Source organism: Panthera pardus, unplaced genomic scaffold (genome assembly GCF_024362965.1).
Source record: "Panthera pardus isolate Hobbes unplaced genomic scaffold, ASM2436296v1 HiC_scaffold_17, whole genome shotgun sequence".
Classification (NCBI taxonomy): Eukaryota; Metazoa; Chordata; class Mammalia; order Carnivora; family Felidae; genus Panthera; species Panthera pardus.
The window spans coordinates 119,881,621-119,897,158 of NW_026526732.1; the positions used below are offsets into that span (position 1 = coordinate 119,881,621).

Sequence of the window (15,538 nt, forward strand, 5' to 3'; positions counted from 1 at the left end):
AGCAGAGCTGACGTGGCTCAGGGGCACAAGCGAAAGAGAAATCGCCTAGCGGGTTAAAGAGCAGCAAATAAACGTAGCGGCAAGTGGGTTTCACGTGCAAGGTTTTCTAACTTGAAGTGTTCCAAGAGAAATGCAAACGTCGCCCGCAACAAAAAGCTGGGCCCAAATGTTCGCAGCAGCATTATCCCCAATAACCCAAAAGGGGAAACAACCCAAATGCCCATTGGTGGATGAACGGATGGACGGACGGGCAGACGGACGGATTAGCAAACTGCGGTAGGCCCACACAATGAAATAGTATTTGGTCACAAAAAGGAACGGAACACGATCCATGCTCCAACAGGAATGAACCTTGAAAATGTTATGCGAAGCGAAAAAAAGCCAGTCACCAAAGGCCACATGTTGTATGATTCCATTTAGATGAAATGTCCAGAACAGGCAAATCCAGAGAGACAGATCAGTAGTTGTGAGAGCCCAGGGAAACTGGGAAGAGATGGGATGGCTGTTCAAGCGGGGGATGGAGGTCCTTGTGGGGGGTGATGAAAATGTTCTAAAACTGACCGTGGTGATGCCTGCACAACTCTGAATATACTAAAAACCAGTGAATTGGGGGGGGGGGGGGGGGGGCGGGGATCACAGTCACGTCCAAAATCACTCAGGGAAGAGACTGAGATGCCGAAGATGCCTTTCGTCTTGAACTCACACTGAAACGCCAAAAGAAAAATAGTTGACGAACTGCCAAACAAGCTGGAATAAGTTGGAGATGTGAGAGAGTTTTATAAAAAGAAAGGCTAAAACGGGCCGACACTTTGCTAAAGATACAGCAGCAAAGGACAGCACCGTATGCCAAGAATGTATAGATAACGCTGCAGTTAAACTGGAAAGTGCAACGAGGGGGAACCTGAATCTCCCAAAAACTAAAAACTGCAACTTTAGGCTCCCTATTCCCCCCTGGAGCTCTCCTGCAGGCTTTAATTAAGAGCACGGGAGTCTTCCATTTAAATATATTTACTCAATGTCCGTGCCAACTCAGACAGGTCCTTCCAACGAGCTTGGTTGAAGCCGTCTTTGGATTCAAATGCTGGGTAGGAAGCTGAGAGGAAGGGCCTCCAAAAGTAAATTAGATATTATTTATCAGCTTTAGAAATCTTTCAACACCGGCAGGGAGGATTATTTGCTGTTGATGGTAGGGGAAAAAAAAAAAAAAGGCAACCACGAAGTACCATCCAAGGCCTTCCCTGGCTCGTATATAATGCCTGTCCAGAGGAACAAGCACTTATGCCTGGGCCAGGTGGTTCTGTTCTTTATGGAGATGACCTCCCGTGTACAAATAGAGTAAAAAGGACTCCTCTTACAATAGGTACCATTAAGGTCTTCATTTGTATTAAACAACTGTAAGCAAACAATGTTCGGCTGTAAAAGCTTTTGCAAGTCAAAGATAATAGCCTTTCTTGGTAAACTGACTGTTCTTTATAATCATCCTTATTTATACTCCCAAGAGGCTTTGCCTACTGCTCCAATAAATTCTGGAAAGAAATAACATGACAACTTCAGCAAGTCCTGTGGAAGAAGGGAAGGAAAAAAGGCTGGTAGGTAGAAAATGTGTTTCATTTTGGGCTCTGTCAGTGCTGGGGGAGCGATCACATCACTTAATTAGAGCAGTGGGCAGAATTAGAAGAGAGAAATGAATACCACTTTCTGGCTGCAGATATTTCCAAGTCAGATCTATGTTCCTTGCCTCCCAGTGCTTTCTAGCTTACCAGGGCCAAAAGAGAACCTATTTTAATAGCATCGTTAGAGTTCTGATTTATCACAAGTACAAAAGGCTGTGTTTCTCATCTAGACAAGAACGTGGTGTAACACGAAGCTTTGCAAGTTCCTATCTGTAGCAGGAGTCTCTGCAGGGCTAATTGATGGGTGTTTAGACTGAGCTGGGGGAGAACAGGCCAGTACATTGAAGCAAGCATTCCCCAACCTCTTCCATCAGGAGACTTGGCCCATGGTTCAGCTATGCCCAGAGCCCAGACTCTGGAACAATCAGGCAAGCCAAATGTGTTCCTTATTTAAAGGAGGTTTCCTTTCACTCTGTCAGCCACCTTTCAGATTCCAGCTAAGTTTAAACCACAATGGTTTGGAATCCTAACAGTAGTTTTGAGGATTACCATACAGAACGGGTATTTGAAAACATTTTTAAAGACACAGGACACTGAATCATGCACTAACATCTACCAATCGCTTCCCCCAAAGAAGTTCATTCTTATTAAATCCAGACCCTCCCTGGCCCCCTGCGCCGTGGAAAAAAGTGATGAACTGCAGTGGCATTTAGACAGAAACCTGATCTCTGCCACTCAAGGATGTTACCACCACTGGGGATCACTTTCATGCATCTTTAAAATTCTTGCAGATTAAGAGTTCTGTCAGGGTGTCAATACCAATATTACTTAACAAAACTCGCCTTTAATTAAAATTTTGGCTCAACTTTTCAAAGCGAACACAAAAAGCTACTCAGCCCTAACTCACACTGCCTGGCTCAGGACGACAAATGGTCAGGGCCCGTTTTAATATGCTTGTCGCTTTTTGCATTTGGAGAGTGAACTTTAGTCGGATCAAAGGGAAAATTATTTGCTCCCAGGATGACTGCTCATTACGGCCTTAAATCCTTTTTGGAACGGGGCGTGGTACAGAGAAGTAAATACGGAAAATAAACACGTCTCAAAAAAGGGCAACTAACCACAAGTCCCAGCCGAAAGGCCGCAGAGCCGGTAGGCAGGCCTGCAATGTTCAACAAAACCAGGCTAAAATAACCAGGCTCAGTAAGCCGGTGTCCCTTGCCCCCAAGCTAGCCCCTCCAGTCCGGTTCCTAAATAAAGACTCTGCCGAAGGCCCCACCAAACACTGCAGGCTTTTCAAACTGTTGAGAAACCAAGGCCACTGTTCACTCGGCATCAAAGGCAGTTGGCCTCTGCGACTCAGAATCTTCGATGTGAAAAGGAGTCACGTGGCGAGCGCAGGGGACCAAGGTTTGTGGTGTGGTCGTAGACCCAGCGCCGGCAAGACAACACGCCCACAAAAGCCTTCAAGGCCCGAGAAAACCGTGGGCTCCAATTTGACTGGGACTCCAGGCCACGGCTGCTTATGCAAAGCCTTCCATTCCCGTTGGCTCTTTCATCCTCCAACATCGAGACCTCATGGCCAGCCCGAAAATAGAACGCATGGAGCTCTAACGCTCTGGGCGGCCTAAGGGTGGAAAAGGGCGCCATTTGGGTAAAACCAATAAACGTGCAAAGTTCTACCACATCTCTAAAGGGACGTCTTGACTAGAAAATTAAAAAGGGAGGAAAAGAGGTTTATCCAAAAGTACTCTTTTAGACACCAAAAAGCAATGCTGCTTCTTAGCACTGCGACGCCACCTCGTCCTCATATGCGTGGGGGGGGGGGGGGGGGTGCGGTATCCATCACCCAAACGACCAAGAAGTGTGTCCAGTGTAGAGATCAGATTGCATTTTTCCTCAAGTTAGGAAGAAAAAGCAAGTCCTGGTAAGAAGGAAAAGTGCTGAGCACCTTGTATGATGTTTCACAACAGAAACACTCTGTTCCCTTTTCAACCTTGAGCCTGGAGAATGACAGCCACAAAGACCTGTGCGATTTACAAGAATAACACAGCCTAGATAACAGTCTGTAATAACCGTTTGTAAGCCCTTCCCAGGTTAACACTGGATTCTGCCTCCCCCAAAATGACCTTGAGATTAAAGGTGCAATTCTCCCCACATGACAGATGAAGAAACGGCGACTGGGATGATTTGTCCAAGGCCACCTGCTCTTTTCCCAGTGTTTTGCATCCCGCCGTCAATTAAACTACAAATTTCCCAAGGGCAGGACGATGACCTTTTTTCTAACACCTAACACCGTGCCAGAGCATGGCGAGCAACCCGAATGCTATCAGCTCTATTTAAATGGAAGGTCTCTGCCAAGCCAGAGTCCAATGGGACCTTTGTAACCATGCAAAGCCCACCTCACAAACAAGGCTTAAATCACACGCGAAAACAATGACATTCCAGGGCGTCCTAAAGCATGTCATGTCCTCGCAAACAAGCATTTCATAAATAGGAAATACCGTCTCTGTACCAGTATACAGACTCTCTTCACCCTTCAAGACTGTGGTCGGTCGTTCTAATACCACACTGTGTTCTTCAAGCAATTTTGTTTTACAAAGTGATTTCACGTTATCTTATCTCGTTTAGTTCTAAAGCCCTGAGAGAGGACAAGGAAAGAAAATAGAAACTTAAATAAAACCCAGCTGACATCTTTACTACTCCTTACAAGGGCCCATATTGGTTTTTAAAAGCCAACAAACAAACAAACCCGCTGGCCTCACATGCACTACCTATGGGACTGTAAATTAGTACAGCTTTTCTCCAAGAAAACAATATGGTAACAGGGCTCCCCGTGTAAACATGGGCACTTCAGAATCAGGTATTCCACTTTGAGGAATTTGGAGTTCAGGGAAAAAACATACAGGTAAAGCATACTGCCTGCATACATGATCTTGCACAAGAGTTCCCAAACCGAAAAGGCCACCAAGAACAGGCAGGTGGAGTAAACCGTGGTAGAGACCAACCAAGTGTCTTGCAGCCATTAAAAATAATGGTGTTGGGGCGCCTGGGTGGCTCAGTCAATTAAGCGTCCGACTTTGGTTCAAGTCATGATTTGGAGGTTCATGAGTTCGAGCCCCGCCTGAGGCTCTGTGCTGACAGCTCAGAGCCTGGAGCCTGTTTCTGATTCTGTGTCTCCCCCTCTGTATGCCCCTCCCCCACTCACACTGTCTCTCTCTCTCTCTCTCTCTCTCAAAAATAAACATAATGTTTTTTAATAAAATAAAGCAACAATAAATATAATGGTGTATAAATGTATTCTGATCATCAGGATATAAATGCAAAAAGCACGTAACATGCCTTAGGAGCATGAGACTACATGTGTAAAACTATATATACGTATACGTGTATATACATATATGTGAATGAATGTCTAGCATGCAATTGCAATGGTTTTCAACATTTGTAATCATCTGATTTGAAGGATTTCTGATAGAACAAAGAAAGTCGTTTTCACAATGCTTACATGTGGATGGTCTTTTCCCATGAAAAGTAATCAGTTCTTCAAGTTACCATGGACAACTGAGAATCCACGTGTGAAGAAGAAGGACCTCTTAAAAATTTGTCCAAAAACACTAACACGCAGCCTTCTGCTGTATCAGGGGCTGGATTTCACGCCCTGGCTGTGTCACTGATGAAATGTGTAACCTCAGTCAAGTTGCTTAACAGCACTAGACACGCCAGGCTTTCTCAGCCCGGAGATTCTCCTTAGTTGAGTTTTTCGTTTGCTGCCAGATCCATACCAATTCCCTCCCGCAACCAGGCAGCAACTGACATACTCCAAAAGCTTCAACTCAACAAATACTTCCTCGGCCGCCTGCTGACAGAAAATTCAGCCCCTCCCTCTTGGGGGGTTAATAGGGTAAGAGACAGGTAAACACGGATTGCAGCGCCTGGAGATAGGTGTAAGGAGTCCGAGAGAAAGGGCTTAGCCCTGCCTGACTGGAGAACAGAGTAGCAGGCCTCAAAAGGGCGGGGTGGGCTCCTCAGGCAACCCGTTGGGAGAAACCAGGATATGCAAAGAGGCTGGGTTCCCGATTGGGCGGCAGGATGGGCCCAGGGTAGAGCAAGAAGGGCTTCTTACGCTGTGCTGAGGACACACTTAGTGTAGACTTGATCCTGAAAGCCACAGGGAGCCAATGAAGGATCATGATCAGACATTCAATTTCAAGGATTATTGTTCCAAGGTCCAGTTTAAACATCTGTGGTGCTCTTTGCACGCAGACTCAGTGCCACTCTAAACTCAACCGTCAATCCGTGCCTCTCAATCTGTGTTTGGGAGTCAAGTGCCGGATACAGAAGAGTTTCAACAGACAGACAGAGAGGGTGGGGGCAGAAAGACATTACATCAAAACGGGCTTCAGAATATCTGCTGCTACTCATTTGGTTTATTAAGAAGCAAAGTATAGAATTCACTTGATTCATTTATTTCTGAGTCAGCTATGAAGGCTGCCGGCAGGCCCGATGCTTCAGGTTGGTGATTTCCAACTGTGTCATACCTTGAGCACTTGTGCCGGCGTATGCAATTTACAAAGTGCTTTCACATCAAAAATCTCACTGGCTCTCCCAGCCCCAAGCCCGTTAAGGTGCACGGAACAAGTTTTCCAGATGAGGAAGCAGCTCAGTGAGGTTATGTGGCTTGCCCGGGGTCACACACGGCCGGTGTATTATAGGACCCAACCCTGAACTCGGCTCTTATCCCCAATCTTGTCCATTACCATGTAGAGGTACCCTGTATCTTCATAACAAGCCTGTCCAAATCGGAGGCATTGCATTACCGAAGCCCATGCACTAGCAACAAGGCGGATACACAAAGCACAAAACTCTCCAAGTCTTAATAACGTCCGTATCCAACTGCTGCTTAACAGAACAAGCATTCATTCCGTAGTCCGCTTTCTGCAAACCTATGGAAGGAATAAATGCAAGAAACACATGCTCAGTTGTAATCCTTTCTCATTTCCTCCTGGCACCTGTTTCTGCCCCCACAGGCACCAAACACTTTAACAGCTGGCAGAAATGAGAACCAAGAGATAACCATTGGAGATCAAGCCCTAACCAAAACTGTGGTTAGGAAATAATAGAGAAAAGAACCACCCAGATTTTTAAAAAGAGCAATAAAACAGGGCACCGAAAGGTCTCCCACGCTCTCCTGGGTCCTTCAGGCACAGCAAACCAGAGGGTCTCCTGATGGAAAACAGACACCCACACGACCCACCCCCCTCTCACTGCATCCCCCACCCACCCAAAATGAGATTGCTGGGAAAGGGCTCCTGGTTCGACTGGAGAAAAGGGCGTGTGTGAGGCAAGTGCTGCATTGGGAGTACTGAAGGGGCAAAACTGTGGCGATTTTGTTAACCTTCTAGGATTCCTGGTAACTGAACACTGCTGGTGATGACATTTCAATGCTCACTGGCCTTCCTCTTCATGGGTGGTGGAGCTTGACAGACTCACAAAATTAGAACTTAAAATCCAATTTAGGCCTCTCAGGCAGCACCAGCTCTCAAAAACAGCTCTCAAGAACTTCAACCAGTAGGGTTCCCTCTTTCGAACACCCTCGTACATCCTACGAATATGTGAATAATTACGTATAATATCCCCATTACTCAAGCTGCCTCATTAACATATCTGGGCAGCCTTTGTTTACCAGGATGGCCCGGACCTCAGTAAGGACTGAGGGCAAATGATTTCCCCCAGTGTCCCATGGTCCCCCTAAAGCAGCAAAGTCAGGGGCAAGAATGTAAGTGCAAAAAAAGAGTACGCGGCCGATTTGTCACAGCCCCTGTGAAGAAAGTTCTCGGAGCCTGGAGAGCTAATGCCGGCCGGCGGGCCCTCAGGTGCAACCCGGAGGGCAGGTGGGGACACTTACAAAAATACAGAGCACCCGCCAACCAGTCCCCAAGGGGTACTGGGATCTCGGAGCTCTTTCAGAAGCGAACTCACGGAGACAGCCAGCTGGGGATAAGGGGGTAGCTCCACCAACTGGTGTTTAAAAAAACAACAAACACAAACATGCACTTGAGACGGAGGCACTCCTTCTGTTCCAGGCTGACATACTACCTCAACCTCCCCAACTTCCTTCGGCAGAACACCTCTCCAAAGCCCGCTGAGAGCCCCTATTATGGCTCCCCTCCCCACCCCCACCCTTTTTGGGGCTACACTGGTCATTCACTTTACTTCTATTTCATCTGGACTAAAAAGTGGGCAAGAGGTGTAGCCTTTAACTATCTGGCAAGTGCCTGTTAGCCTTGGTTTTCTCTTCTGTAAAATGGACTCAACAGCCTCTGTTTCTGGTGTGAACTCACCATGGAAACAAACGTAGGCGGTTATTTCAGAACTGCCTGGGCCTTCTCTTCACGAGGCTTTCAGGAGAAGTGGGTGTTGCGCGGCCCATCTAGAGTGTTTTCTATGATCCAAGCTCTTCTGGCACATTTCTTCAAACTTCAAAGAGAACCCCAGGAGAAACAGACAGCCTTCTCGCAAGAGTAGCAAAAAAAATCTGTTGCAAAACAGTGTGGAAGTGGAAAGAAACCCAGACAGACACCCAAGAGGCCCAGGAGGTAGTCCAACTGCTCTGCAGGCGGGACCTAGACCTCACCCTCTGGAACAGCATCTCCCTCTGTAAAGCACGGCCCCTCTCCTGTCCCCAGACATCCTAAGAGAACAAGAGAGAACGCACCTGCAAGCAAGAACAGGGACAGGGAGTACTGGAAGCCGGCAGCTTTACCCGACCAGGAGCGAAGGGGGATCTGGCCAGCGCTGTCACTTTCTATAAGGTTCGGCTCTGCTTTTAGTGACTTTATTCTGGACCAGCAACGAACTGAAAAACCCCTTATTTAAAAAGTGTGCGGCTGCCAGAAAGCAGAGTGTTAACTGAAGCCCCGGGAAAGGTCAAAACCTTAAAAAAATCTCACTCAGACTGCCTACCTCCCGGCACGAAAGAAGCTTGCAGGGATGAATGAGGCAAGTATGGAAAAGGCCCCCTACCATCCAGGGAAGGACACAACCCTTTAATCCTAAAAGTAATACAACTTAACTTTCAGTAGAGCCACTCGAAACTGGGCCACACTTCACCTACCTGGCCGCAACTGGCTGGGGAGTCTAGTTTAATACCTGGGGATTAAGGGCAAACACAACGGAAGCACTCTAATCAGGGGTGACAGGGACCAAAAAGCTCAAGTACGGTCTGTTGGTCCGGAAACCTGAAAATCCACACCTATTTTAACACTTTAACGTAAACACCTAAATGTACTTTTAGCAACAGATTTGTTGAGAATTCCAGTGTTCCGTGTTATGCTTTGTTTGTTTGTTGGGAAGAGAGTCTGGGCATAAATGAAGTTTGGTTCTTAAAAGGGAATCACTTGCAAAAGCAATGAATCCGTAACAGATTTTCCCCGAGTCTTTTAAACGGCGGGCCCACATCTCATTAAACAGCCTGATTTTTTTTTTTTTTTTAAGTAATTCACTTTTATCGAATGTTCCCAAAACAGTCAACTTAAAAGTTTTCATAAAAATCCACACTCCAAAAAAAAAAAAAAGAAAAAGAAAAAAGAAACCAATTTTCTTTCCACACTTGTTCAAAGGTTTACATAATATTTAACTGTAATTGCAAGAATAAGTCTAACTGGAATAACCAGATTTGGAAACAACTGACACTTGGCAAGCCTTCTATGAGTCGGAGCCAAAGTGGACAGAGGCACATACACCCAGGGCTACCCACCGGCCAGGAGCTTTGTGCTGGGGTATCACAGCCAACAGATTAAGTAGGTTGGATAGGTAGAACGTGAGAGTGGTTATGTAATCCAGGGGGAGACTTAGAGGAGGACCCCGAACAGCAGGATGAGAACAATGCAACTCGGGCACCCGGCTGGCTCCAACCATGGACTCTTGACCTCTGGGCTCGTGAGTTCGAGTCTCACGTTGGGTGTAGAGATTATTTAAAAATAAACTCTTAAAAAAAAAAAAAAGAAGAAGAAGAATGCAACTAAATTTTTAACCATTCAGAATGCAGGAGCCTGGGTCCTAAGAACGTCATGATCAAAGGTAAACCTTAAAAATACTCCAGCTTGGCCTTTACCAAGCGTTTCAATGTGCTGCTAGGCTTCGTATGACATGTCTGTGTCATCCTTGAGAGGAGGAAAAGGAGAAAATAGCTCCATTTTGAACGTTAACAGACACCAGTTACATATCCCAACAAAAGATTTTCTAAAGGACAAGAGTTTAAATAACCTTTGGAGCAGGGGATATATTAAGATTAACACTGGAGTTATTTCCAAGGCACTTGGAAGGGAACCAATAGCCCCCAGCTCAGCACCAGGAACTGGTTATGACCTACCAGGAGAAAAGAAACAGCCATTATACCATCTGAATACCAATTAACTCCAGTTAGCTATTTGGGCCAATGACAACAGAAGACACACAAGTCAAACACCCACTGACAGTAAAGTAATAACGATGCGGGTTAACAGTAACTCAAATTGGGTTATTTGGGGACATTATTTCTTCTTCTTTTTACATTTTCATGACACACTTTTTGGACTCTTCACTTGACGGTCTTTCTTCCATAATCTCTCCCCCTCCAGTAATAGCTACCAAAGGGCCCCTGCCCTACACTTATGTGACAAAGAATAAAGTTTTCCACTACTAGAAAGAGGCAGAAAGCAAGCCACATAGCCCAGGAAAGGAAAAACATAGCAATTGAATGACACGTATTTGGTTTTTCCCCCCTCACAACTGTAAAATAAGCCAATGGGTGTAAAGGGGGGGGGGGGGCTCATAAATCCTTCCACTACATTTTGGTGTGCTTCTACTTTTTTCTTTAGAATCTTATGAAATTGTAATTATGGCAAATCCTGCTTTTGAACCTTGTAACATGAACTTTTTCCAGTCTTGTTTAATTATGCTGCACTTTTACATCAGAAAATTAGATACTTAAAACCCTTACAGCCTGGTGCTACAAATTCCGCTTGAGCTGTCCTAGGAATCAAACCAGTAATTTGTTTTTGAGCTCAGTGCGTGCGTCATAGAATTTTTTATTCACGTGGCTGGGATTTTTATTTCAAACGCATACCTGCTATAAAGCATCAAAGACCCAATGGTTTTGAAGCTTGGATATCATATCCGTTATTTTCCCTAGGAATAACCCCACCAGCAGAGTGAAGGAAATGGTAGAAAACATCCATAGAGCAAGACAGCTACTGTTTTTATTGTCCAAGTGGAATGGCGCTTTGAAAGGCAACTGTTTTCAGTTATTTAAGGTATTGGGGGGGGGGGGGGGGTCGTGCCCGGCACAATTAAGACAGGATTACCTTACAATTTATGAGTTTCTCAAGGATGCCATTTAATATGAAATACAACAATCATTTCTCCCAAGGTCTGCCATCGACAATCCCACCCCCAAACTCTGCCTTGTTAAGGCAATAAACTAAAATGGCAACGCCGCACGCATCTAAGGCTTTTGAGACCAATTGTAAGAAAAGTGCTGCCTTCCACCAGCTTGATAATACCACCTTACACAGAAAGAGCACACTGTTTTACATCTTTCGCGCACATTATCTCTCACACACGTGAGCCTCTCAGATAAAGTGCGGGGCAAAAGCAGGTCAGGTGTTACCATTTCCATTTTACAGAACAGTAAATACAAACACACTCAGATTCCAAGCCTCTCGTTCCACCGTTCAAAAGTACTAAGCACAGAGTACCCGGGGACTTCACTGTCCAGTGCTCTTCTAAGAATACATATACATGACAAATCTTACCTCGCCCGGGCCCCCAAAAAAGATACAGCACAGAGCTGGCACAGCAGAGGAGGAGCGCCACCCCCTCCACAGTATTACAAGGCTTCCAGAAAGAGCAACAGTTGCTGCTGAACAGCATCACCCAGAAAGGCATCCCGTCCCATCCCCCAAAGGCACCCCAAACATGACTTCAAGTGACAAGGTGGCCAAATCCACAACACAGTCCTTCTTACAGAGCAAAGCTTTTCCCTGAATAAAGTTTCCTTGCTTTTTTCAAAAGCGTTGCTGAGCGATCACAACGACCACCGCAGTAATGCCACACCATCAGCAGACCTAGAAACAGAAGAAGCGAAAAACATTTCTGCAGAAAGGAGGCGTCTCCTCCCTGCTCACCACCCCCTAAATGGAACCCGAGCGAGGTCGGCAGCACTCGTCGGGGGCCTAAAGGCTCCCAGCGGCTCACCTGCAGGGAAGCGCAGCATTTCGGGGCGGAAGGCGGAGGCCGATCGCATCCTCCTCCTCCTCCTCTTCCTCCTCCCACGCCGCAGCCCTGCTCCGCGGCCGCCCCCGCCTCCGCCTCCGCCCGTTCCCTCCTCCCCCGACCGCCCCGCCGCGTGGAACCTCCCGCCCGACTTTTGACGTCACGGAGGAGGAGGAGAAGGTTCCACCCGGGCCCGTCCCTTTGTGACGTCACAATGACAACAGAACGCGGCCGGGAGCGTCCGGGAACCCGGAGCGACGGGGGAGGGGGGGGGGGGTGGAAGGAGGAGGGGAAGGCCGGCGCGAGGCGGGGGGAGAACCGGGGGGCGGGGAGGGGGCGCGGTGACGTCTCGTCGGCTTAACCTGTTGCTCTCGAGACTGCGCTGGAGCCGGCGGGCAGGGCCGCGGGGAGCCGGCCGGGCCGCCGCCGCCATGCTCGGCCGTGCGCGCGGCGGGGGGCGCCCGCTGCAGCTGTGCGCCGCACCGCCCCCACCCCGGCACGCCCCCGCCCCCTCCCCTCCCTTCCCCGGGGCCCAGCAGGCCGCGCCGCCCCCGCGCCCCACCCACCCGCCCGGCGGCCCGCCCGCGCCGAGCCTGGAGCCGGAGCCCCAGCGGCCGGGAGCCGGAGCCCGGAGCCAGGAGCCCGCAGCCCGCCCCCTACAGGCCGCGCGCGCGCGCCCGCCCGGCCCCGGCCCGGGCCCCGGCCCCGGCCCAGCCCGCCTCGACCCCCGCGCGCCCTCCCCTCTGCTGCCGGCTCGAGCACGTCGGGAACACGGGCTCCGCTCCCCTGGCGTCAACTCGTGCTCTGCCTCCCGCGGCCGCCGCCAGCCACGGGCTTGCGGCCGGACGCCCGCACTCGACACAATCCACTGACCGCCAGCAACAAAAAATCCCACCCCTCACAGCTCTCCACAACTTAGCGAGGTCTGGGATGGGGTCCGGGGGAAGGGTGGGGGCGGCGGAGGCGGTTCTTGTCCAAGTTCTACCCCATTTGCTTTGTGGCTGCACCCGGATCGGACGTGCCCCGGGAAGGCGTCCACGCTCCAAGGCAAGGTTGTCTCCATGCAGTTTCTACAGCCCGAGTTTAAACTAGTCCTTTGCATTCTACCCAGCCCTCTGCAATGCGGATGTATTTTAAATCTTAAATTCTTTAGGGAACAGCTTTTTAAGTTGGGCTTGATTATTTAACATTGCATTTCTTTCATAGTTGAAGTTTACGTGCCTAGATTAGAATCAGCCCTCTAGAAGAGGCATTCAGCTTTTTCATTAAATGTATTTTTTTTTTTACAAAAACCAGTGCCCGAAGGTCATCTCCCATTACACACATCACACTGCTCAAAAAGGCAAAATATTAACACCAATCTGTCGACTCGACTCAAATAAAACTTTCTTATAACGTTGCATTATTCCAAATGTATGTTCATTTGGGCTTTTTTTTTTTTTAATGGATTCTTTGATTTAAAGCATGCAGCTAATCACCGATCACTCGAGTGCATATTTGGTTAATCCTCCGTCCCCCTCTACCCTCCCTCCCCCCAAACTTAAAAAAAAAAAAAGCCATACACAAAACAAAAACACTCCCCATGCCAATCAAAACGTAGCTGTACTATGCACAAAACAAATTTAACTATTCCAAACCATTTAAATCTCTGAATAATCACCCAATTTCAGAAGCCCAGTTAACAGGGAGAATTCATTTGTAGTCACTTACACATGCATTCACATACCTACTTAAAAACATTAGCTATATTGTATGTCTTTCCCCCCTAAAACTGGAAACCATGAATTTTTAAACAAAACCAGTCCCATTATTAAAGTCAATCCCAACAAATGCATTCGCTGTAACATGATTCCCAACTGGTTTACGTTGCGAACCAAATAAGCCAAAACGACCACATACATTAAATTTGATGTGCCAGTGCAAGGAACAAGATCGCCATAATCGGACCCTCGGTTGCAACTTAAAGGGCTTCCAACACACACGCGTTACACGATTTTCCAAATAACATTAATAATAACAACACATGATCATTTGCATGCAAAGTGCAATATGGGGCCAAATCCGCCCGAGAATGCAGTTTAGTTACATTACCGCAGCCCCCACCCCCCCCTCCAAGCTACACCAAAATCCCTTGCCTTTCATCTAAAACTAGATTATGGTTGTGTCATTCGAGGTCAATTTATTCACTTGAGGTATCGCTACACCAATCTGTTTTTTCATCCAAACTAGGCAGACACGACTTTGCCTGAAAAGCCCTCTTTCAGAAAAGAAAGAAACAGCCTTATCGGACGCTGTGTTTAAAACCCTTCAGCTGCAGAATTATCTATAAACTTGACATTCAGAGCCATTGCTTAAAACTGCAAGTCAAAGGATGTGTTGTTAAGAGCACTTACGTATTTCTTCTGAATGATATTCCTCTTGGGTCTTTCCTTGCTCATTCTGAGATCCAAATGCTGATTGCAAAAGGGGACAATTGCTTCATGAATTTAAAGCCGTCAGAAATTTGCAAAAAAATATCCTGGTGGTTTTTATTGTTGTTGGTGGTGGTTGATCTTGTAATCCGACTTTTCTTCCTCTTCCCCCAAAGCCCGATTCGCCTTGAAATAAATCCGAAATTGGGAAGGAAAAAAAAAAAAAAAAAGAGCCAAAGACGAACGAAGCAAACAAAAAAAAATTCACTTTAGTAAAACACTCATAATGGAAAATTTCCCCCGAAACACACACACACAAAAAAAACCGACGCCCTTCACTCCCCCCCTTTTTCCTCCAAAAACTACATCAGCGAAACGTGAAGGTCCTTAGTGTCTGATCTGTAGTTACATCTTGGAAAAGAAAAGGGAAAGATAAATAAAAAATGTTGGAAGTCACGTTTGTGCTGCAGCAGCAGTGCGAGCAGAAGAGTCAACTCCAGCGGCGGCGGCGGCGGCGGCAGCACCACAGCGAGGGCTCGCCGAGTCTCTTTTTTCCAAGCCCCCTAACCAATGAGAGAGAGGCTATCCAGCCCAACTTTAAATGGACTCTGCTTTTATACAAGTTAGGGCTCCTCGGGTAATTCCCCGACGGACGCTAGCCGAAAACTCACACAGCTGAGCCACCAGGCGCCCGCCTACTCCGGCGCCGACCGACCCTGGCCCAGTCCAAAGGACCCCGACAGCCCCGTCGACTAGACACCCGAGAACCTTCGACGAAGCCTTCCCGGGCAACCCCTCAGGCATCGCTCCCACGCCGAATCTGGGAGTGGAATTGAGAGAGGCTCCCTAGCCCAATGCATGGCACGCTCGGTCGCTCCACCTCACCCCCTTTCCCCAGCTTGCCGCTCACCCCACAGCCGCCACACGCCAGCCCGCGCCACTGCCCTCGCGTCTACCTGCAGCGGGGCTGCTGGATACGAGTGCCCCAGGACTCCCGGCCCCGGGGAGAGCCGCCTATTCCCGGGGCACCTTAGAATGGTCCCCTTGATCTTCTGGAAGTTGTAGTCCCCCGACTACAAAATGGCTATGGCCACGGGAGCTGCAAACTACAATTCCCAGCCTGCCCCGCAAGCCTGTCACTCAACTCCCCTCCCTCCTCCTCGCCCCCTCCCCCTCATCGGCCCTGCCAACAAACGCTTGGATGTGTCCCGCGTGTGACACTGCTAGAGGCTGGCTCGGGATTGGCCCGCAGAGCGTGTG

The 15,538-nt window shown here is 48.0% G+C and overlaps 1 protein-coding gene across 6 annotated transcripts in view; it reads right to left on the bottom strand.

The window, feature by feature from the left end:
• Positions 1-14,857, bottom strand: part of JARID2 (jumonji and AT-rich interaction domain containing 2) — a 272,742-nt gene extending 257,885 nt beyond the window's left edge. For 2 of the 6 annotated variants that reach the window (XM_019420066.2, XM_019420064.2), the window contains exon 1: positions 14,261-14,857. Coding sequence is in view for 1 of the 6 variants with exons in the window: in XM_019420064.2 (XP_019275609.1) it covers positions 14,261-14,305 (45 nt within the window). In the remaining 5 variants the exon portion in view is untranslated. Of the gene's footprint in view, positions 1-11,619; positions 11,748-11,849; positions 11,956-14,260 lie in introns of those variants that run through there. The other 4 variants (XM_019420067.2, XM_019420068.2, XM_019420069.2 and 1 more) reach the window with 4 other exon arrangements.
• Positions 14,858-15,538: the final 681 nt, after the last annotated feature.